This window comes from Doryrhamphus excisus, linkage group LG8, assembly GCF_037039965.1.
Source record: "Doryrhamphus excisus strain RoL-2023G ecotype Guam linkage group LG8, RoL_Dexc_Guam_v1.1, whole genome shotgun sequence".
Classification (NCBI taxonomy): domain Eukaryota; kingdom Metazoa; phylum Chordata; class Actinopteri; order Syngnathiformes; family Syngnathidae; genus Doryrhamphus; species Doryrhamphus excisus.
In genome coordinates this window covers 22,126,916-22,152,494 of record NC_136364.1, presented here as the reverse complement: position 1 = coordinate 22,152,494, position 25,579 = coordinate 22,126,916, and the positions used below count along the sequence as shown (strand labels likewise).

The 25,579-nt window shown below is 38.2% G+C and overlaps 1 protein-coding gene across 1 annotated transcript; it reads left to right on the top strand.

Annotated features, from left to right (window-relative positions):
• Positions 1 to 1,382: 1,382 nt before the first annotated feature.
• On the top strand, positions 1,383 to 19,086 carry gap43 (growth associated protein 43). The gene is made up of 3 exons (XM_058080766.2): positions 1,383 to 1,668; positions 11,180 to 11,798; positions 18,647 to 19,086. The coding sequence occupies exons 1-3, from the start codon at positions 1,639 to 1,641 to the stop codon at positions 18,724 to 18,726; spliced, it is 729 nt and encodes a 242-aa protein (XP_057936749.2). The 5' UTR covers positions 1,383 to 1,638; the 3' UTR covers positions 18,727 to 19,086.
• The last annotated feature ends 6,493 nt before the right edge of the window (positions 19,087 to 25,579 follow it).

The window sequence follows — 25,579 nt, the reverse complement described above, 5'->3', positions numbered from 1 at the left end:
ACCTGAGTACTGCTGGGAAACTGTAGTAGAACCTGTATTACAGTATCTGATGTCATACATTTTCCCAAAGATTGTGACACAGTGATGCTGTATCGGAGCTATTTAACGGATGTGTCTGTTCGAGCGCCGCAGCAACAAGCAGGAAGGCTGTGGCTCAAGGGGTGCAGGTCAATAATTTCCCCACAGTGACGCGCATGTGAAATAATCCCGTAACGGAGCCCAAGAGCACGACTCGTTCTCCTTCTTCATCTACTCCCCCTGTCTGTCCATGCTCCACTCTAATTTTTTGTGTCTGTAGCATCTGCTCGTACTCACTAGTGTCGGAGCGGGGGCGGGGGCTCCTGTGACACTACACTGTGTGTTTGTGTGTTATGAAAGACAAACAAGAGTGTGGGTGTTTGCCTATTTTTACTGTACGTTAATCATTAGAAATGTGGAGATGAATATACGCACATTAAATTAGACTTGAGTGCAAAATATGAGCAAAAAAAAGGAGAAAAAATGGGGGGGGGGGGCTGCCACACCCGGCCTTCTTGCTTCCTTCTCCTACCTTCGTCCCTTCCTCTCCATCTCTCTTTTTCTCTCTCTCACACACACACGCAAACTCACTCCTCCTCCTCTGCTCTCCAAGTCTATCTGCTAGTGTTTCCATGAGAACAGAGCGCTGGGTATGAGGGGGGGTGGGTGGGTGGAATGATGGTGCGGGTGACGTGTCCTAAGAGTGCTGTGCGCGTATGTATGCATGCATGCATCCATGCATGTATGCATACACTATCATCACTGCTGGCTTTCACACTTTTCTACCGGCAAGTGGAAACAGGAAACGTACTTTGGTTTTGCTTTGGCAATTTGGACGTTGAGCTCTTTATGATGTTCACGATGCTGATATCATGATGTTCATGATGCTGATATCATGATGTTCATGATGCTGATTTCATGATGTTCTCGATGCTGATTTCATGATGTTCACGATGCTGATTTCATGATGTTCATGGTGCTGATGTTCATGATTTTCATGATGTTCTTGATGCTGATCGCACATCCAAAGTACCTAACATAGGCTGGCAAGAAGAAAAGACACAATCAATAATTATAATTTGAGTTCTAGTTATGAAGCGAGGACTTGCAATAGAAAATATAAAAAAAAAAGGAAGGCCTTGGGTGGGGTCGAGGTTTGGTTGGGAGAGAGGAGGATATATATAAATATATATAAATATATATAAATATAAATATATAGAAAGGAGTGCTGATTTAAAGTAGTTGGTGGGGGGATCATCTTTATGAGTGGGGGGGGGTGGCAGGGGGGGATACGGTGAAGTCGGGAGAGGGATGAAGGGTGGGGTTGTTAAAGGGCGGGCTATAGGCATTGTCAGGGATGGAGTAAAGAGAGAGAGAGAGAGAGAGCGAGAGAGAGAGAGAGAGATAGGTGCAACCAGGCAGACTGACTGGGAGAGAGCGTGTGTGTGCAGACTGGGATGAGTAAATGCACTGGGCAGCATAGCTGTTGATACAGCCAAAGAGAGAGAGAGAGAGTGTGTGCAGGAAAGCGAGCGAGAGAGAGAGAGTGGAGAAGAGAAAAGGAAAAAAGGGGAAAGAAAGAAGCAGAGAAGAAAAAGGGAGGATACTACGACAACAACTATGCTGTGCTGCATAAGAAGAACCAAACCGGTAAACTGCTTATCTTTGCATTTTTTTTTTTTTTACTTCAGCTTGATCATGTGACAAAATGCTGTATCTCAACTTTGAACTTTATGAGTGTTGCTTTGCAGTCGGGTGAACATTAAGAAAGAATCTCGGGGTGATTTTTGCTTTGACTCGGGGGGGGTCCTGGTTTGTCTCTCCACAGACACGCCTTGTTGATGTGATTTACCTTTGCATGAATGGATGCTGCCTTCAATGCCTCTCAGACATCACACTGTATTTGCAGCCTCAAGACTGTAACTTGATCCGAAGCCGCCGGGCATTCCCTGGTATTGATCATGCACTTATAAAAAGTGAAATATTATTGAAAGACACTTGATTGCTCGTTTATTCTGAAACACCCCATTCACAAGGGGGACCTTCGTTAAACTCAATGCACCGTTAATTGCAGCAAACTTTCACTGCTGCCGCCACAGTGGGGTTCGATCACTTTCTATTGTCTTGAGTAAAAATGGGGTGTAACGCAAGAAAGTATATTTCCACAGTGAGGAGAAGAAAAAAAAAAAAAGGGTGGGGTGCAGAGTGAGTGAGCACCACCACCATCATGTCAGCGGCCTCGGGGGATTACAATGGGAATAAATGACTCTAAATAGATTAGCATAGCCCCTCCAGCTTTATGAGTGGGTACTGCCAAGAGACGATACAATGAAGTGTGCGCTCATTTAAAAAGGGTGTGAAAGAGTGCTGTTGGGTAGTTTGCATGGAAGCGGTCGGGTTCGAATAGTGCAGAAAGCATTTCAATTATAGGGATTTTTTTTTTATTATTATTAATTGAGCCGTTTTACTGCTGCCATCCTAAATGAGATGTGATTTTTGATTCCTGACATGTTAGATTTAGATGCTACTTGATTGCTTTGTTAATTTCTGTATGAGTCATATTAACTATGGCAGACAAGAGAGGAATCAAGTGACAGTAAAAGTAAAAGACAGTGATGAACATTTTCAGTGGAGAGTGGGGCGAGTGGGGAGGGAGAGGTGCAGCAGGTAATATTGCGCTTTAAATGAGCCTTCATGTATGTGGGGGGAAGGTAGTGAGCGTGCAAGAAGGCAGGAAAGGAAATGAAGGTAGACGCTAGCAGAACGATGGATGATGGAGGTGTGGAAGAAGGGGCGGAAACGTGGAGAGAGAGAAAAAAAAAAATGCCGGCACGCTGCACACTGCGGCCATGTGGGTGAGGCACCGGCTTCTTAGCCAGCTTTCCTCCACAGAAGGCTGCTTCAAGCATGAGTGGCACCAAATATCCATTTGGGATTTGAACACTTAAGAGTATCTTCCGACACTGCTTTGATGGACAGGTCGTACTGGCATTGTGGAGCATTAAAAACTACAGGGAGTGGCTGCAAGGTTTATCTTTTGTCTTTGACTAAATTTAACCTATTTTGGTGCAAAAAGCAGGATTAGGTTCCTGCATCGAGCTAAAGTCTGTATTACTCCATTTCCACGTTTCCACTAAAAGCCACCCAAGAAGCAGAACCTTTATCAAATCCAATATAATAGCTTCTCTTCAGCTCCGCCCCGGCCACCATTTTTTTTGTGTTAATCCCGCCTGAACATACCTGCCTGTCATGTCTGCCTCCGCTTTCAATACGAGCCGGAATCCCAACTCATAAATGATACTTATCTTTTCTTAAATAGCACTTCCGCACATTTCTTACGTCCTCCACTGGTCCACCGTATCATGTCCAAAGCAGCTCTTTTCCTCCTGTTATTCTCCTCCCCCACTTCCAGCTCCTCTTCCCTCGCCCCTCCGTCTGATCAGTGGCGATTGCAGAGCCTTTGTTCAGACTGAGAGTCTATGTAATTGAATTAAAGGCTGTTTTCAGAGGATGTAACAACGCCAGCATATGGCCGCGTCTCCACGTCCAGAAGGAAGCCGTGCATCCTGCAACATCACTCATTGATTGACAGCAGAAAGCAAGGGGAACGTGAAGGTGTCGACTTTAGAGGGCTGTGGCCATCGGTATCGCCGACGCCACCTGAGCTGCTCTCAACTCATCTGCAGGAGATAGCTGACTAAAAGGGTGTGGTGCTCCGCTGAGTCTGCCTGGGTGAGCGAGCGAGACAGGGGGAGGAGAGAGAGGGAGAAAAAGAGAGAGAGAGAGAGAATGGGAGGATGGCTGAAGACGGCATGGAGGAGATATTCACCGTTGGTCTCTGCTGCTGCGTGTCTGGACCGCTTTTACATCAGCTTAGCTTCCATAATATGACCCATGCTTTTGCTTTGTACCATGACAAAATTAATTTAGATTAATTGATAAATTAATTAATTGTCTCACTCGGAATCTAATTCAGCAATCCTGTCTCTCTGTTGATTTTTGTAATAAGTGCTCGTGCGGGAGTTCAACCATCACTCAGCACAACACTCAACTGTCGTCCACCCCCTACCGCCCCCCCCTACACGCTTCCTGAAACAAGTCCCCAGTGGCCCTGGCAATGAGGCAATGAGAAGGTGGCGGATTGATACCACGTCCCCGTTGGGGGATGGTGCACGTATGTGTACGTATGTACAGGCGTTGTGTGCACACTTATAGATCAATCGCTACGGCCGTCGACTCTTGGGTGTGGTTCTCGCCACAGCTGGTACCCACCCAAGGGCAGAGGCGGACGTGGAGGGCGCAACAGACTGCGGATGTAACGGACACATCCAGCGGTCAGATAATGGACTGAAGACACTCTGGCATGACTAAGTCCGTCAATCATCAGAATCTAAACAGGAGGATGGCAGTTCATTTAATAATCCAAAATGATAACTCTTCTGTTACATATCGGAACCATCATACCTTATTCCTTTGATGAATCAGAAAATACAAATATATTATCTTAATATGAAGCCATGGGTGTAAATTAGTAGTGTTTTTTTATTGTAGCTCGAAGGGAGTGGTCTTCCTGTACCGTTGGGAAGTGCAGTTTGAGATTTGTGAATGAAAAAGCGTGCCGCACTGATACAGAGGTGGGGGGGGGGGGGGGGGGGGTGGGTGCCTGCAGGAAGGTACGTGACCGGGGTTCAATTAACAGTCACAGTCGTCGGGATGCAGATTTGCAGTTTAGATGGCGTAAAGAGAGGCCACACGACTACATCACTTTGGGAACTAGAAGAGTTTATGATCATATATTCAATGTACCCAAGCCATAAGGCTAATCGTTTTAGCTTCTATGTTGTATAATTTATCATAGGTTTCTCACTAAATCAAAGCATCCTCGCAGTAAATCATTAAAGTCGTGTATGTGGAGATAATTTTTGAAACAGAAACAAATACATGATCAATAATGCAAACGATGATGCCGCAAACGCCTCAAACCAGGACAATGATCTTCCCCTTCATCCTCATAAACTCATGAGATCACCGCTGGCACGTTATTACATTTGCACTCACACACCCTAATCTCTAAAGTAGCTGAGCACCCCCCCCCCCCCCCTCCGTTCCAATAATGATGTCATACCTCCATATTCAGACACCCTCATCCGTTGCTGTCTTGTTCTCTCCATGGCTGATTCATTGTACGCCGCCGGTAAGTCATTCTATTTAGACTTAAGTGCTTGGCTCAAATTCTGACAATTGTAAGCACCAATGAGATCATATGTAATAAAAGGCCCAATAAGTCACCAGAGAGTATTACACACAGAGTATGCACATGCTTTGCAGTAATACTCCTAAATTGCTATCGTTTCTATTGGGTCATGTTTGACCCAATAGAAATAGAAATATTTATAATTATTTATAATAATTTATAATAAATAAATATAATCAGAAATCACTCCACACTCTTTATAGCTCTCTGGTTCTATCATATCTTACTTATTGTGTGGAAATATCGGCTAATAGCAATCTTCACTCGCTAAATGTACTGCAAAAAAGGCTAGTAAGGATAATTCATAATGCCGCCTACTAGAGGAGAAATATGATTTCAGGGTTTCAAGTACATTTGAAACACTTCTATGCTAGGACTACGTTATGCTAGCCATAGCATTTCAGTATGTGGAATCAAACTATGGAATGGATTGAGTAAGGAAATCAAACAATGCACAACGATGAGCCAATTCAAGAAACAATACAAGCAGTTGATGTTTGCTAAATACAAGGATGAAGAGTCTTGAACCAGTCATGATGTGCTATATATATCACTATATTGACACTTACTATGGTACCCATTATGGCATTGGATGCTCATATCACCCAGTACTTTGGTACGGGACAAAAATTAAAAAAAAAAAAAAAAAAAAAAAATTAATAAAATAAATTAATAAATAAAATTAATTTGCTAAATACAAGGATGAAGAGTCTTGAACCAGTCATGATGTGCTATATATATCACTATATTGACACTTACTATGGTACCCATTATGGCATTGGATGCTCATATCACCGAGTACTTTGGTACGGGACAAAAATTAAAAAAATTAAAAAAATGTTTAAAAACAAAAAAAATTTAATAAAAATTAATAAAATAAATTAATGAATAAAATAAATTTGCTAAATACAAGGATGAAGAGTCTTGAACCAGTCATGATGTGCTATATATATCACTATATTGACACTTACTATGGTACCCATTATGGCATTGGATGCTCATATCACCTCCTACTTCAGTACGAAGTACTTTATTAAAAAAAAACCCAAAAAAACCCCTTAAACTATATTATGAAAGCAGGAAGTGAACAAATGTAACAGTTACTGATATCACCGAGTACTTCAGTACGAAGTACTTTATAAAAAAAAACAAAAAAAACCCCTTAAACTATATTATGAAAGCAGGAAGTGAACAAATGTAACAGTTACTGATTGTAAAAGTACCAGATGGTTACCATGTTTGGTGTTTTAGTTCCACATTGCAAAGCAAGAGTGTTGGACTTTAAAACACCCATCATTATATTTAAGGTGTTTTATACAACCGTAGAGTATTATATACCAAGGCACTATATGTCATGGAATTGCTTGCGATGGTATAGTATATTAATAAAGTGAAGGAAATGGCCAGATTTATAGCGTCTGAACCCTCGGGCTTGAATGTGAATATAGCTGCACAGCTGCACCTCGGCTTCACTGGTGCAATATTGAGCTGACACAGTGACCCTGAAGATGACATGCTGGTGTCGGCCCTGCAGCTCCTAAATCATGTGGCTCGGATGTGACACCACACAGAGGCAGTTGTCTGACAAAGTCTACATCGCCACTGAATCACCAAAGCGAACTGATGCATTCAGACGTTGTAATCTCTTGTTCATAGTCACTGACTTAAACAAGACTCATGAAACTGATACAATGGAAATTTTTTTAGCATAATTTATTTGTTCCAAAAGGGCAGTGTCTAACTAAGAAATGTTTTTATTTCCATTCCAGAAAGCCAAAATGTTTTATAGCTTTACAACTATAGTTATAGTAAAGGGATACATTTGCTTTCATTGAAGGCGTGACTGTCCCCGACTGTCCCCCAAGACACAATGTAGCAGCAAGACAGCACACCTTCTTGTTTTGCCATGACTTATTGCTTGAATTCAGTATTGTGTCTCACTTAAATTGTTTCTCAAAATGAAGACAAAGAAAGTTACAAGTGCCAGAATTTCGATAAAGAAGGCGAGAAACATTATTAAATTGCGTTTTTCACAATTATGTGACAATTTGTGTCAAATTCAAATTCATGGTCTTGTGTGGTGTAGTTTTACAACTATAGTTTTATGTATGAAGGGATAAATGAACATTTAAGTTCGCTTTTGCTCTCATTGAAGACGTGACTGTCTCCGAAAACACAATGTAGCAGCGAGACGGCACACCTGCATGTTTTGCCATGACTTATTTCTTGAATTCAGCATTGTTTCTCACTTAAATACTGTAAGCCAAAATGAAGACAAAGAAAGTTACAAGCGCCAGCATTTCGATAAATAAGGTGAGAAACATTATTAAATTGTGTTTCTCACAATTATGTGACAATTTGTGTCAAATTCAAGAAATAACTCACGACAAAACTAGAAAATGGTCTTGGTGTGCTGTAGTTTTACAACTATAGTTTTATGTATGAAGGGATAAATGAACATTTAAGTTCGCTTTTGCTTTCATTGAAGACGTGACTGTCTCCGACGACACAATGTAGCAGCAAGACAGCACACCTTCTTGTTTTGCCATGACTTATTTCTTGAATTCAGTATTGTTTCTCACTTAAATTGTTTCTCAAAATGAAGACAAAGAAAGTTACAAGTGCCAGCATTTCGATAAAGAAGGCGAGAAACATTATTAAATTGTGTTTCTCACAATTATGTGACAATTTGTGTCAAATTCAAGAAATAACTCACGACAAAACTAGAAAATGGTCTTGGTGTGCTGTAGTTTTACAACTATAGTTTTATATATAAAGGGATAAATGAACATTTAAGTTTGCTTTTGCTTTCATTGAAGACGTGACTGTCCCCCAAGACACAATGTAGCAGCGAGACAGCACACCTTCATGTTTTGCCATGACTTATTTCTTGAATTCAGTATTATTTCTCACTTAAATTGTTTCTCAAAATGAAGACAAAGAAAGTTACAAGTGCCAGAATTTTGATAAAGAAGGCGAGAAACATTATTAAATTGCGTTTCTCACAATTATGTGACAATTTGTGTCAAATTCAAGAAATAACTCACGACAAAACTAGAAAATGGTCTTGTGTGGTGTCGTTTTACAACTATAGTTTTATGTATGAAGGGATAAATGAACATTTAAGTTCGCTTTTGCTCTCATTGAAGACGTGACTGTCCCCGAAAACACAATGTAGCAGCGAGACGGCACACCTGCTTGTTTTGCCATGACATATTTCTTGAATTCAGCATTGTTTCTCACTTAAATACTGTAACCCAAAATGAAGACAAAGAAAGTTACAAGCGCCAGAATTTCAATAAAGAAGGCGAGAAACATTATTAAATTGTGTTTCTCACAATTATGTGACAATTTGTGTCAAATTCAAGAAATAACTCACGAAAAAACTAGAAAATGGTCTTGGTGTGCTGTAGTTTTACAACTATAGTTTTATGTATGAAGGGATAAATGAACATTTAAGTTCGCTTTTGCTTTCATTGAAGACGTGACTGTCCCCCAAGACACAACGTAGCAGCGAGACAGCACACCTTCATGTTTTGCCATGACTTATTTCTTGAATTCAGTATTATTTCTCACTTAAATTGTTTCTCAAAATGAAGACAAAGAAAGTTACAAGTGCCAGAATTTTGATAAAGAAGGCGAGAAACATTATTAAATTGTGTTTCTCACAATTGTGCCAATTTGTGTCAAATTCAAGAAATAACTCACGACAAAACTAGAAAATGGTCTTAGTGTGGTATAGTTTTACAACTATACTTTTATGTATAAAGGGATAAATGAACATTTAAGTTCACTTTTGCTTTCATTGAAGATGTAACTGTCCCCCAAGACACAATGTAGCAGCGAGACAGCACACCTTCTTGTTTTGCCATGACTTATTTCTTGAATTCAGTATTGTTTCTCACTTAAATACTGTAACCCAAAATGAAGACAAAGAAAGTTACAAGTGCCAGAATTTCGATAAAGAAGGCGAAAAACATTGTTAAATTGTGTTTCTCACAATTATGTGACAATTTGTGTCAAATTCAAGAAACAACTCACGACAAAACTAGAAAATGGTCTTGGTGTGGTGTAGTTTTACAACTATAGTTTTATATATAAAGGGATAAATGAACATTTAAGTTCGCTTTTGCTTTCATTGAAGATGTGACTGTCGCCGACGACACAATGTAGCAGCAAGACAGCACACCTTCTTGTTTTGCCATGACTTATTTCTTGAATTCAGTATTGTTTCTCACTTAAATTGTTTCTCAAAATGAAGACAAAGAAAGTTACAAGTGCCAGAATTTTGATAAAGAAGGCGAAAAACATTGTTAAATTGTGTTTCTCACAATTATGTGACAATTTGTGTCAAATTCAAGAAACAACTCACGACAAAACTAGAAAATGGTCTTGGTGTGCTGTAGTTTTACAACTATAATTTTATGTATGAAGGGATAAATGAACATTTAAGTTCGCTTTTGCTTTCATTGAAGATGTGACTGTCTCCGACGACACAATGTAGCAGCAAGACAGCACACCTTCTTGTTTTGCCATGACTTATTTCTTGAATTCAGTATTGTTTCTCACTTAAATTTTTCTCAAAATGAAGACAAAGAAAGTTACAAGTGCCAGCATTTCAAGAAGGCGAGAAACATTATTAAATTGTGTTTCTCACAATTTGTGTCAAATTCAAGAAATAACTCACGGCAGAACTAGAAAATGGTCTTGGTGTGGTGTCTTTGGGTCTTCTTTGAGGGAAAACCTTAAATACCTTAATTTACCTCGTAATTTATATGCACTTAGAATAGCTTTATATATGAATCTATAATTGTAAAACTATAAAAAAAAAAAGACAGAAACTGAAAAACTGTAAAAAAATGAAATAAAGACATTGCACTATGACGCTACCTTGCACACAAGCCCTACTTAGCCAAGCACACTGCTTTTTTATCGGCTGGTGAGGGGTCAGGTACACTGCCATTCACGCTAGTCTCTCATTGCACCAACCAGGCACACTGCGCTGTGATGAGTTAGCACTCTGGTTGTCACGGTAACCTTTGATAGTTGGGAGGGGAATGGTCGTGAATGCTGAAGAGATCGAAGCAGGCGGCTGGTGAGAGGGAGCCTCTGTGCAAAGACTCGTTATTTCGGAGAATAACTTCAATATTGGATGTTGTAGTAGATGGTGAGGTTTATTTTTTTGGACCGTGCAACAAATTATGGAAGCAATCAAGCCCCCCCGCCCCCTCGGGGACATGTGTCCTTCCGTGTTTTGTCACCGTTCACAATGGCAATAAATATCCTCTCCATGGCCCATGAAATTGTCACATCTGCCGCTCACGCCTGACAAATCATTGCTAACAGTCGGACTTAATCCAAAGAAAATAACAACAACCACAAAAACAAATTGATTTTGCACCTTTATCATGAATGCTTATTGATTTGCATGTCAATTTGTTTGCTTCATGTTGCGTATTCACATTTATTTAAAGTGCTCCAATAATATTTTTTCTTGATTTCTTTGCTCATTTATTTTGAATGTACTGAATCATTTTCAGTGTTCATCATTTTTTTCTTTATTTGATTTGATTTCTTTTCATTAGATTTAAATGAGTCATAACACAACCCACTATTTGACGGACAGCTTTGGATCCACATTCCAAAGGTAATACAACGGACCATTTCTAATAACTTCTTGTATACTGTCCTGTTCATCATCCCTTCTTACATAGTATTTCACTAAAGTACTCCTGGAAGCTTTAGTCAGTACTTCTACATTAGACTTAGAGTAGAAACGTAAGCCAGTACTAGTTCACTGACCCTGTCCACACCTCTCTAACCCTTCCATTCTATCCATTATTTAATTATTAGTAATCAATGTGTACTTCATTCGATATTTAATGTACTTCCATTCTTGGCGACCAGGTGGAGAAAAATGAGGAGGCGGATCAGAAGATTGAGCAGGATGGCACCACCAACAAACCGGAAGACAAGGCCCACAAGGCTGCCACCAAAATACAGGCCAGCTTCCGTGGACACATAACTCGGAAAAAGATGAAAGATGGAGAGGAAGAGAAGGATGGAGATACTCCTGCTGCTACAGAAGAAGCAACAGAGGGCGGAGAAGAGGTGAAGAAAACGGCAGGGTCCCCGCTTAAGGAGGAGAATGCTGCAGAAGAGGAGGGGAAAAAGGAGGAGGAAACGAGCCAAGCCAAAAGCCCGGTGGCGGAAAAGCCTGCTAACTCGCCGGCAGCTGCCGCTCCGTCTCCTGCAGGAGCAGCGACGTCTCCTGTAGCGGCGGCACCTGCTGCTGTCTCCCCTACGGCGCCTTCCGAGGCCCCCAAAGAGGAGTCAAAGGCCGAAGAAAAAGCTGAAGAGAAGCCCAAAGAGGTGGAAGCGGCCAAGAGTCCCACCACAGCTACATCCGAGGAAAAGGTGGAGGAGAAGAGTGAGGAGAAAAAGGAGGAGGCCAGACAAGCCGATGTGCCTGCCGCTGTCAGTCCGACGGCTGACAAGGAGGAGCCTGACCAAACAAAAGATAAAGGTATGGACGCTCGGAACAGTAATATTCATGGATTTTCCGGACTATAAGTCGCACTTTTTTTCATAGGTTGGCTGTTCCTGCCACTTATACTCCAGAGCGACTTATAAATGTTTATGTTACATAAACACTGGACAACTTTTCATGTTTATTTTTTGTGTAGCTGAATAAGTATTGTGTTAGCATATTTTACACCTATTTAGCCTGTTCTAAAATGATCCGAAAAAAATGCGACTTATACTCCAGTGCGACTTATATATGCCTTTTTCTACCTAATAATGCATTTTTGGCCTTGTGTGACTTATACTACTTATAATAAAAAAAAACTTATACAACTTATAATACTCCGGAGTGACTAATAGTCCAGAAAATACGGTAAGTCCACAGACAAAAATGATCCTCGACATTTCACAATCAAGAAGTCCAATAAACAAGAATTGATGGGCTTTCCTATATCGGACTTGGCAAGCGCCACAGGAAATAGCAATGTGCCACGACTTAAAGATTTAAAGCCGTTTGGCAGGCCTCCACCCGCCGTTCTCTCTTTAACACAGACATCACAGCCGTGTAGTAGATTACACAGCCTGCATCTCATCCTGCAAGATGTAAACGCCACACAGATAAGGGATGAGAGAATGGGATAGACTTTTTTTTTTTGTCATGAAGGACATCACATATGATTTAAAACACAAAAATACAGCTGTCCCTTGCATGAAATAAATTATCGTTATTTTGGTATTGAATTTAAGCACATTTTATGTGTCCTTGACCTGCTGGGATAGGCTCCGGCATACCCCCCGCATCCCTGATGAGGATAAGCGGCATAGAAAATAGTTGGACGTGATATGTAGTATTCTACACTAGGTGTCATGGGAGTAAATGTGAATATAGGGGTGCTACGTCATGTCTAGAGGGCTCTAATAATGTTAAAAAAACATTTTTAGAAGGTCATACAACGTTTTTTTATGCTCTCACTATAAAAAAATCAATTAGTAAATGTACATACATACATAAATGCATACACATATTGCACTCTCATTTGAATAGACAGAAAAACAGCGACATGAAAAATTGGTGAACTCTCTCAATGCTATGTTTATTTGTGTCTAATAGGTCTTATTTTCCATTATTATATCTACTATATCGGTAATATGGGAGTAAATGTGACTATAGGGGTGCTACGTCATGTCTAGAGGGCTCTAATAATGTTTAAAAAACATTTTAAAAAGGTCATACAAAGGTTTTTATGCTCTCAATTCAAAAAATCAATTAGTAAAAAAGAAAAATATACATAAATATACATATGTACATAAATACATACACATATTGCACTCTCATTTGAATAGATAGAAAAACAGCGACATGAAAAATTTATGAACTCTCTCAATGCTATGTTTATTTGTGTCTAATAGGTCTTATTTTCCATTATTGTATCTACTATATAGGTAATATGGGAGTAAATGTGACTATAGGGGTGCTATGTCATGTCTAGAGGGCTCTAATAATGTTAAAAAAACATTTTTAGAAGGTCATACAAAGATTTTTTTTATGTTCTCACTACCAAAAAATCAATTAGTAAAAAATAAAAAATATACATAAATGTACATACATACATAAATACATACACATATTGCACTCTCATTTGAATAGACAGAAAAACAGCGACATGAAAAATTTATGAACTCTCTCAATACTATGTTTATTTGTGTCTAATAGGTCTTATTTTCCATTATTGTATCTACTATATAAGTAATATGGGAGTAAATGTGACTATAGGGGTGCTATGTCATGTCTAGAGGGCTCTAATAATGTTAAAAAAATCATTTTTAGAAGGTCATACAAAGGTTTTTTATGCTCTCACTACAAAAAAATCAATTAGTAAAAAAGAAAAAAATATACATAAATGTACATACATACATAAATACATACACATATTGCACTCTCATTTGAATAGATAGAAAAACAGCGACATGAAAAATTTATGAACTCTCTCAATGCTATGTTTATTTGTGTCTGATAGGTCTTATTTTCCATTATTATATCTACTATATAGGTAATATGGGAATAAATGTGACTATAGGGGTGCTACGTCATGTCTAGAGGGCTCTAATAATATTAAAAAAACATTTTAGAAGGCCATACAAAGATTTTTTATGCTCTCACTACAAAAAAATAAAAAGGAAAAAATATACATAAATGTACATACATACATAAATACTTACACATATTGCACTCTCATTTGAATAGACAGAAAACAGCGACATCTCTCTGCCTTATGTGTAATACAGAGAGGTGACTGGTTGATGCATTCCCAGAACAGATATTTGTTGTCCAAGGATTTCCCAATGTGGGTCAGACAGGTACAGTGAATGGAGCATGCTCAGTCTTGGAATAGGTGGGGGTGTGAGTGGGAAACACACACACACACACACACACATATACACACATTTGCAGACACAAACCAACACTAACGGAGCTGCACCAAATCTAGGTCATGGAGCAGCACTGTCTCTGCGTTGTCATAGTTACCACCTCCATGGGAAAGCTGGCCTGCGTAGAGCGGAGCGCGGATAACAGGTGTTTGGATTCAAATGAATGATTAATGATCCTTACCGGTCACGATCCACACCGGGGACGTCTGTCAAACAGTAAGAACTGTTGGCACCGATCTGCTTGATTAACATACTCCAACATATGGAAAATAATTTGGATAACTTTTGTTCGAGTCGGATTATTTTGTACATCTATGTGTAATTGTGTTGCATAAGAGTACTTACTGTATTATTAAAAATACAATGATACCAATGATAGCACTGCAGAAAATGCCAAGATTAAAGTTCCACAACAAGGTATCGTACAATACTCATGCTAATCTAGATGTTGTACTTTATGTTGTGACAAAGTGTTTGAGAAAATGTAAACTAGAATTTGATGTCTTTTGCAGAACAGTGAAAATCTGTACTATGCTTCTGTTAGCACATACATTAACCAAAAGATAGTGGTTTCAGGACAGAGCTTTGCGGCACTCAATTAGCATTTATTGCATATAGTCGGCATAATAACAGAAAAATTGCAATGCGTTTTGATGCATGGGGACAGACAGGAAGTGATGTCAGGGGCTCGGAGTTGAGTTTTTACCTTGCCGTGTGTTAGGACCTCAACAGGGATTAATGTGCCGGTTTTGTGGTAATTCTAACCTGCAATAAAAGACCGTTGTTCCGTAGATCAAGTCTGGTGCTTGTGTGTCTCGCAGAACATTACGGTAAACTTATTGACACCTAGTGACCAATGTAGAGAACTACATATGATCACAACGTCTTTAAATACTTCTTATGAATGTCTTGTATTTTAATGCGTAAAATGCTTGATTTATGTTAAATAAAATATGTAAATTTGCTTAGTACTTAGTAGTACCAGTACTGTATTTTCAAGATTTTGCACATTTTTCATTTAGGTTTATTTTTTGTTTGAGCAATTACAAATATTTAGATCAGGGGTCTCAAACTTGCGGCCCGCGGGCCAAATGCGGCCCGCCAGATGCTAGTTTGAGGCCCCCCACCTTGATACCAAAGTTTAATGTTGAAAATGACAGCTTAAAGCTGTGTGCACACCGGACACAATTGACATGATTTTGCCCCGCCCATACTGTTACCCTACCCTGTTACCCCCGCCCTGTTTTGCTTTGGATTAGCAATGAAGCTAAAGGCTTATGACGCTAGGGTACAAATAAATGCAGGAAATGATTTGGAATAAAAGGGAAAATACACGTCAAGATAAAGCATCTCATTAAAAACATGTTGTTAAAGTTACCACGCTGCTCCCAGACGGAACTGAGTACGATGCTAACATGCTAATTGGGTCAAATTATTAAGTTTCATTCATGTTCATGTTAAAGGTTAAATAACTGTTAATACTGTATATTTGAATCTGAAAAAAATTATTTCTCTACCAACTGTACGTGGTTTCTTACGTTTTTCTTATTTGTTTTTTATTATTATTTTACTTATTTATTACTGATTGATTGATTTATTGTCTTTATTCTTAATTTGTTTATTTTTTTATCTTATTTTGATATTGCAGATATTTTAATGTGGAAAACCGGAACTAAAGTACTGAAAAAGTGTAGGCTATAGCAGAAGCAAAAGCATTGAAGATTTTTTTATTGATTTTTTTCCCAGTTTTTAATAAATGCGTTTTGGTTTTTTTTTGTAAACCTGATGCGGTCCGGCTTGGGCTTCTCATGAAAAATTTGTTGAACTCTCTCAATGCTATGTTTATTTTTGTCTAATAGGTCCTATTTTCCATGATTATATCTACTATATAGGTAATATGGGAGTAAATGTGACTATAGGGGTGCTACGTCATGTCTAGAGGGCTCTAATAATGTTAAAAAAAATTTTTTTAAGGTCATACAAAGGTTTTTATGCTCTCACTACAAAAAATCCATTAGTATAAAAGAAAAAATATACATAAATGTACATACATACATAAATACATACACATATTGCACTTTCATTTGAATAGACAGAAAAACAGCGACATGAAAAATTGGTGAACTCTCTCAATGCTATGTTTATTTGTGTCTAATAGGTCTTATTTTCCATTATTATATCTACTATATAGGTAATATGGGAGTAAATGTGACTATAGGGGTGCTACGTCATGTCTAGAGAGCTCTAATAATGTTCAAAAAAATTTATTTTAAGGTCATACAAAGGTTTTTTATGCCCTCACTACAAAAAATCAATTAGTAAAAAAGAAAAAATATACATAAATGTACATACATACATAAATACATACACATTTTTCACCCAGAACCTAGCTCCGGTGGCCCCCAGGTAAATTGAGTTTGAGACCCCTAGTTTAGATGTTTTGTATTCAGATTACTTAAAAGGCAGTTTTTAAAGTTCATATTTAAATTAGTTTTGTATTTTAGTCCACTTTGTGTCATGTCTGTCTCTCGCCTAAAGTAATCTGGGATAGGCTCCAGCGGTATTGACAATAAATACATGCATCATGATGACGATTTTTACTGGCAGTTTGAAAAATCAAGACCACATTCTGGAAAAACAATGATCTCATCTTTGCCCACGAGATCAATTTTATTCAGTTGAGTCAAAGTGTTTACATTTCAATGCCTCAGACTGCGGCCATTGGCTAATTACGCTTTTACCTGTAAGTTTGCTGTGACTCATGATGTCTTGAGTCATATCTACTCATGCATTCATGTATAAGCGCTAACACATGACATCATGATGGGCCCGCTTCCCCTTTGTGCTCATTCTCAGCAAGTGGAGGACACACATAATGATGTCATCCTTCAATGTCTCTTCCTTCTCAGAATAGAGTGTGCTCTCATTGTAGCGTATGACATCAACAGTATGCTCTGAGCTTGGTTGAATAAGGTTGTTATCAGGGACCATGTCTCTGTCCACACAAAAAAATTTTTTGGCAGGTCGTTTGTTGCATTCGGATCATTGAGTGAAACTGGGTGTAATTAATAATAATAATAATAATAATAATAATAATAATAATAATAATAATAATAATAATAACAATAATAATAATAATAATAATAATAATAATAATAATAATAATAATAATAATAATACATTTTATTTCAAAGTACCTTTCAGGACACCCAAGGTTGCTGTACAGAAGATAAAAAACACCAATATAAAATACAATTGGGTGTAATTGGGTGTAAATTCCAAATTTCTGACCACTATCTTTGGATAGCGATTGGTGGTCCTCATATGATACGCTAGCATTTTTTTGTGATCGTCACCGTTATCGGAGTTTAGACCTTCATGGTTGTTCGTCAGGTGGACAGCTACAAAAACAATATCACTGTAACTTAGTTAATACAGAAGTCCGTTATGCAAATGTAACATTAATGCTGATTTTTGAGTTTTTTTTGTGAGGGCTTTAGCATCAAAATTCGCATTTCCCATGACTTTCATTGTTAGCTTGCTCATATTAAAAAAAGTGCAGTTGCCCTTTAAGGATGGAATGGAAGATTGGTGCGCCACACATGGTCCTACCCTCACTTATGTTATGCTCATGAGCTTTTGGTAGTGACTGAAAGGACAAGAACGTGGGTACAAGCAGTTTTCCCCTCAGGATTTCAAAGAAATTTCAAAGAAAAACATTGATTAGTGCCTGCCAGGGCTCTGCAATGATGTCAGCCACCCTTTGTGCTCTGGTTCCCTCTGGTGGACAGAGGCAGCATTTCATTGCTATCAATAAATCCATCTGTTTTGTAAGCCGCTTGTCCTCCAGTGAAATGCTTTGCTCAGACGAAATGCATTATGGGAAAACTTTACAATTGGTACTTGTATTGTATATTTCTTAGCTACCTTTTTTTTTTTTTTTTTTTTTTAAAAGTGTTAACAGTTTTTCAAAAAAGTAAGGAACTTCAAACTCATGCAGCTTATACGTATGTGTACATAAATGGATATATTTTTTCACGACATTTTGTGGGCGTGGCCATACCCCGGAGTTTACAGTACACTGATTACAATATTTTTTTCCACCAAGTATCAGCTTTTTAGATCACCGCTGGATGTTTTTTTTTTCCTTCGTATACCATGCGGCCATCACACCGGATCAGATATGACAGATTGGATACTGTCGCTTTAAATAATTCATGGGACCATCAGGAGCACTCTTCTCTTTCATTATTTACAGCCTGTGTGTATATATAGAATATAGTATATATAGAGTGTATATATATATAAATAAAATTAACGTAGAACAAGTGATATGCAAAGTCTTTCAAGGCCCAAATAGAGTTTTATTGTGAAAAGTCTCAAAAGTCTGTTCCTGCCTGGCCCCCCCTCTTCCCCCAGATGCTGCAGAGGAGTCCAAAGCAGCGGGCGACACCCCAGCAGATGCAGCTGCAGAGGCCGCTGAGTCCAAGGATGACTGAGGCCAAATCTACTCTCCTACAAGCAGAATGAAGAAAAACAGAAAAACAAAAATCTAAAAAGGTTACTCTTTGCCTTCCCAGTGCGAAGGCAGTCCGTTTTATTTTTTTCGTTTTTTTTTTTTTTTTTTTTTTAATTTGTTTGTCATTTTTTGTGTGGCAATGATTTTCTCATGTTGGGGGAGTTTCCAGCGTGAAGTTGTTTGGCTCAAGCTAATACTATGATAACGTGGTGATGATGTTGTTGTTGTTGATGATGATTCTGAAATATGATTGTGATGCTGATGAGGAGGAAGATTTGACTTGTACATCTTTTACTATGTATTGTAAAGGATTTGGTCGTGGATAAAAAAAAAAAACAAACTCCCAACTGGACATGCACACATTTATAATGCATAGCAAATGAATTCATCTTTGTTTGCTTTGCAATATCCTTTCATTCCATACACGTTGCCAGTAATGTTCAACTTCTACCAGTGCACGCACAAAATAGCTGGTTTTTACAATGCAACTCCACTTTTCATTATGCTACAAGTGTACTGAAAACACCAACATATGATATGATAAGAATGTATCAATAAATGTGTCCCATTTCCAGTTGGAGAGCTGTATACTACACATACAAATACAACTTATAGTACAATAATATTACTCTCTCTTTACTCCGCTTGACTCATTCAGGCTTTACACCCATTTTACAAACAGTCTGCACACTTGTTGGCAGAAAAAGGACCTGTCGCCATTGAAGTGACATGATCGTATAATAAACTTTAGAAATCCGCTGTAGTATTTATGTCTCCACAAGACAATTTATATTCAGACAACCAAATATGAGAGCAGTAGCATGAACCATCGAACCGGATGCATGATGGGAACTCTCCCTCTGAGAGGAACTTTTTCCGCAATGATGAAAATTTGAAGAGGTGTGGCGGCTTCTTTTTGATGTCTTTGGTGTTGTTATGACAGTTTATATGATTGGAGTCATTCTCTTGCACTGATGTCAAGAAAAAACACACACACACAAAAAAAAGAAGAATCACAAATGAGCAAACAACAATTACAAAAAAAAACTTTTCCTATGTTCCAGTGAGTGCAATGTCCAATTTTAACCTATCAAAGAGTTCCAACTTGTGAGGAAAAAAAAAAGAAAAATGGTTTCAATGTCTGTTTTCAAAATAAAGCAAATGTGCCAATTATCATCAAATGTGGTTTTTGTGTCAAAATCTGCTGTAGGATGAAATAATGTGGTGTTGGAGTACTGATATCAAATATTTCATAATTTTGGGAAATGTTATTGATGATTTATCGTCATTTCAGACGCGAGTTTGCCTTGAAAAACTGCAAAATTCCCTCGAATGAAATTTAAATGACAAGCGCCCCTTTGTGGCCATAATTATTATTGCAATGGAAGACATCCAAATACCGAACGACAGATTATTACTGGGAGACATTAACCGTAATCGTTGTAGACTAACCAACCAAAACCAACATGATTATGTTATTAATTGATGTACTGTAGGTATAATGCTGTAGTGTTTACATTAATTATAATAGAGATTTTCATGGTTGTACATTTTTAGGCAGCACAATGATGCCTAGTACGGTTTCCCTCAAACTATTTTCCCGTCAATTATGTTACCAGTATATATAGATACATAGATATTACCAGATTTCAGTGTTTTCAATAAATATGCAGGTGACACAGCGTTGAACACGACAATGAAAGGCATTGCTGTCTTCTCGTACTCAAGAACCCGGAACCAACACCGGAAGTACGTCATAAGAACCGGAAGTACATTTTAGCGATCATATTTATTAAATAAAAACTTACATTAACAATTAATTATTTATCTAAACGACTTGTAATTACTTTTAATAACATATGTATGAACATATGCACCATTAAAAACAATTAAATTATTTATTTAGAAAAATGCCATTACGGCACAATCTCTATTATAATGTTTAATGATCTGCACCGATTATGTAGATCACAGTTTATATTTCACATCATTAATCTGTTCTAGAAAGTCGGACTCAAACCAAAACAGACTCTAATCAACCCAAAATTTCAGTTTCAGACAAAAAAAATGTTACCACAAAGTAGCGCTGATGGGAGGGATGGAGGCGTGGGTGCACTGCGCCACTCACAAAATTTGCAAAGTGTGCTGTCCACCCTGTCCTGCGCCACGCCTGGTCTACGAAAATAGAGCCCATTTATGTCAAAACATTAGACATGTTAAAATGAACGTTAATATATTGGAATGTGCAGACAGGCTTATGTTCTCTTAGACTACAGTTTTTGCCTTATTTTGCATAAATTTCCCATTTTCATGAAATACTGTATCTTGGAAACTATAGCCAATCTACACGTCTGACTTTTTCTTTATTATTGACCTAAACCATGAAAAATTTTACATTATTCCACACAGTTAATCAGTGTGTATGTGGCCATTTTGAATGTTTGCCCCGCCATCTGAACACCGGAAGTGATGTGGACAGCTTCAAGGTCACGTTGATTCTGACCTTCGGAGGGGAAACTACAGTTTCAAAGTTACTTTTCAAGCTGAAGCATCCTTTTTTTCACCTTCACAGTTATATGGTAATCATTATGAAAGCGTATTCATCTTTATGTATGGAGCCCTGCAATTTGCTGTGTCATGACACCTCGTGGAGGACCTGCAACATTGACAGGACATTGACAGGACTTTGGCAAAGACCAAAGAGCCTATACGGTCATGTCTGCATGATGATTTTTGCTTGCATCGTCTTCAAGATCATAAAAAATCTGATGAAGATGAACAGAAACATTCACTCAGTGAAGGATTTTCCGAGGACAAACGTATGTAACAATACATATCTTCTTTTATTAGCATGTTACATGGTAATAAACACAACAGTTTCATTGAAGATTCTGAAAGAAGTTACGCGACATCGCTAGTCACATTCAAATACATAACACTGATTTATTTTATGAACATATTCTCATTTACCTTTACAGTATTACATACTTTTTTATTTTTTGGAAAATTAAGAAACCTGTTACCTGATGCTAGAATAAAGTCAACTGAAATTGCGAAAAGTGGGACATGGCTGTGCCTTAATGACTTTGATTGATTCTTTAAGTAGAAATATTTATAGGTACATTTCCAGATTGAATTTGCTGATTTGCTGATTTTACAACATTCTACCGTAAAAACATTTCATCGTATATACACACACAGAGAAAAAAAAAAAAAAAAAAGGAGAGAGGGTTGCCGCACTGCACCCACTTGCCCCTTGGCAATTTCAATTTCACATACACGCATGGACCGTTTGATTGACCCGAAGCAACTACCCAGTGAACAATGGATGGGTTCCCTCCTACGTGAACACAACCAGACATCCATGTGGTACGGTTTCAATGGAAATGACTCATGAACTTAATAAAAATGTCTAAACTTTACCTACACATGGGTATTTATACTAGATGTGGTATTTGACCATTGTTCTCTCATACCCCCCCACCGCTCAACTCAAGGGAGTACTCGTCAGTTTCACTTTCAGTTGGTTCTGCACAATACAAGCAGTTGATGTTTGCTAAATGCAAGAATGAAGAGTCTTGAACCAGTCATGATGTGCTATATATATCACTATATTGACACTTACTATGGTACCCATTATGGCATTGGATGCTCATATCACCCAGTACTTCAGTACGAGGTACATTATTAAAAAAAAAACAAAAAAAAACCTTAAACTGTATTATGGAAAGCAGGAAGTGAACAAATGTAACAGTTAGTGACTGTAAAAGTACCAGATGGAGGGGTAGGATTTAATAAGCTTTGCTTCTTCCTACTCCTTTTGGACATGTGGAACTGGGAACTGATTATGGGATGCACTCAATTGGAATCTGATGCATGTTCAAATGAAATAAAACCATTACCATTACCATTACCATTACCATTACCATTACCATTACCATTACCACTTTATTTTGTCCATCATCCACAATCTTTACATGAAATGTGAACACACATATTTATCTTTTCTGTGTTCAGGCAGCTAACAAATGCAGGTAATTCCACCTTTAAAGGCCTAAAAAAAACTTCAAAGTATGTCAAAAATGTTCCATTTACATCACATGATCTTCATATTAACCGAGCTACAGCGACATTATTATTATTATTATTATTATTATAGGAGCTAACGTCAAAGAAGCACTTTTCTGGTGTAGTAACACAGCGCCACACTCACAAAAATCAGTCGGCATCCCAGTGAAAGCGGACATTGTGACTGGTTTATTCTGGTTTTGTCAATAAATCCTTTAGCAATACGATAATGACTTAGTGTTTCATTACAGCTGGATTTGCCCAACACTCAGCCTGGAGGATGTAAAAGTAAGGAAAGCTCCAGTAATACTTAAAATTATTAGGTGGTGGGGGCTCAGGACGTAGAAGAACAGGTTGTCCAGAAACCAGTCCTCGCTCCCTCCACCCAGCCACTGTTTTTATTATCGGGCAACACACTTCACCCACCGTTCCTTAAGTGCTGCACACATTAGAGTACGAATGAGAATGAGTGTTTAGTGGTCAGTCTACCCCAGGGCAGCTGTTGCTACGGGTGTAGTTTACCACCGTCAGTGTGTAACCGAGGAGTAAATGAATAATGGGTTCACTTCAATGTGAAGCACCGCGGTACCTTGAAAAGTGTGATATAAAATCGAATCCATTATTATTATTACTATTACTATTATTATTAAAACATGCATTATTAGCTACCTCATGACAACAGTTGTCAATATTTGGAACACATACAAAAGGGAAAGACTAAAATAAGGATTGTGGATAATGGACAACATTTTAATGTGAATTGGGAATTTTGCATTATGTAAATAAAACTGACTTGATGATGAAGCGATTGGAGGTAAAATTAGTTTTCTGGTTAATATTTATTTGTTTGAGTAGCACGAAAAAAAGAATAACAATCGTCACATAATGACAGCTTTCAAGGTATTATTAACAATATCAACATGGCATGTTTGTGAAACGCACAAAAGAAAACGTATTGGAAATGAGGTGTAAAGTGGCTTTAGAGCATTCTTATTACACCCAATAGTTTCGGATGTTTTGTCCACTAATAATTACAACTTGTTTTTTTTTTCTTTGGTAATCTTGTTGGGGTCTCTTCCTTCAAAAACTTTGCCAAGTACTTATAAAGGTGGCTGCACCATTTAGAAACATGAGAAAAAAACATGTTGCCATAATTGTAAAGTAAACAAGTGAAATGTTATATTAAATTAAGATCCCAGTTAATCAGCATTACATTAAGTGGAGATGTTGGTGAAAAATGCCTGAAAAAACAGAAATGGTGCTGGATGATGAACACATTCAAAACAAACGTCTCTTTTTTTAAAGATGTGTTATGCATCTCCTATGCTTCTCCTATGAATCCAAACCCGGGTCAGACCCTTCAATATCACACACAGTCATAGGTAAAAATATTGTCAATATTACACTAACTACACAAGTGTTTTACAGTACTGTAATTCCCCCAGCGGTTGTAGTAACGATGGAAATGCAAACAGCAAGCAATGGACCTGAGCTGAACACTTGGTTCCGGGCAAAGAAATGACACAACAGCATCGCCATGTCAGCTGTTTATCGACAGACAGGTCGGACCCGTCAAGGGGATACACATTCATTTTTGCTGATCACATTATGAATTTTTCCAACCCAGATTTACATTCCATTACCCAGGCAAGCAAAGACAGGTAAAACAATACCCACACGATACCTTTTATTTCAATGGGGGATGGTTTATCTTGATTTTGATTCATCATCTGTGATAATGTCTATAAGGACATTGGATTCAAGTATATATATATATATATATATATTCTTAGGAAAGATAACTGTCAGTCATCCATCTTTGTTATGCAAACTGTGATCCACATTAGAGAAAGTCTTGAGCTAAATGTGAAGGTTCAAGCTGCCGGCAAGCAGAGGCCAAAACTCATCAAATAGTTCAACATTACTTCCTGTTACTGTAACAGTCGCAATACAAAATGTGACTGTGTACATCATGTGACCTACTATTTTCACCTTCATAATAAATTGTTAGGACTCTATGATTGGAAGCGAGTACACATTTTTATGGATAAAGCAAACAAAACGGATCATCCCGTATCACAAATTATTGCATTTTGTAGCTGCATGTCTGTATTTGGAGTGGAAGTGGGTATAAGCGCACTGATTTTCATGAACACAACATAATGGGTACGTTTATATGACACGTTCAAGGTACCTGCTGACTAAAAACCTGACAAGGAAGTCTAAATTTGAGGTGCAATCATTCATTCATTTTCTACTGCTTATCCTTATGAGGGTGCTGGAGCCTATCCCAGCTGTCTTCAAGCGGAGGCGGGATACACCCTGGACTGGTGGCCAGTCAATCACAGGGCACATATAGACAAACAACCATTCACACTCACATTCATACCTATGGACAATTTGGAGTGGCTAATTAACCTAGCATGTTTTTGGAATGTGGGAGGAAACCGGAGTACCCGGAGAAAACCCACGCATGCACGGGGAGAACATGCAAACTCCACACAGAGATGGCAGAGTGTGGGAAAAGACAAAATAAGAAGCCAAAAAGTTACCACTTCCACACAAAATAGGAGGAGAACTCATTCATTCATTCATTTTCTACTGCTTATCCTCACGAGGGTCCCATGCATGCTGGAGCCTATCCCAGCTGTCTTCAAGTGGAGGTGGGGCACACCCTGGACTGGTGGCCAGCCAATCACAGGGCACATATAGACAAACAACCATTCACACTCACATTCATACCTATGGACAATTTGGAGTGGCTA

Excerpts from the sequence above, each read along its gene's own strand:
- gap43 (XM_058080766.2), top strand. The coding sequence starts at position 1,639 with ATGCTGTGCTGCATAAGAAGAACCAAACCG. Across the intron at positions 1,669-11,179 it reads GCATAAGAAGAACCAAACCG|GTGGAGAAAAATGAGGAGGC; the intron begins GTAAACTGCTTA and ends CTTGGCGACCAG. Across the intron at positions 11,799-18,646 it reads TGACCAAACAAAAGATAAAG|ATGCTGCAGAGGAGTCCAAA; the intron begins GTATGGACGCTC and ends CTCTTCCCCCAG.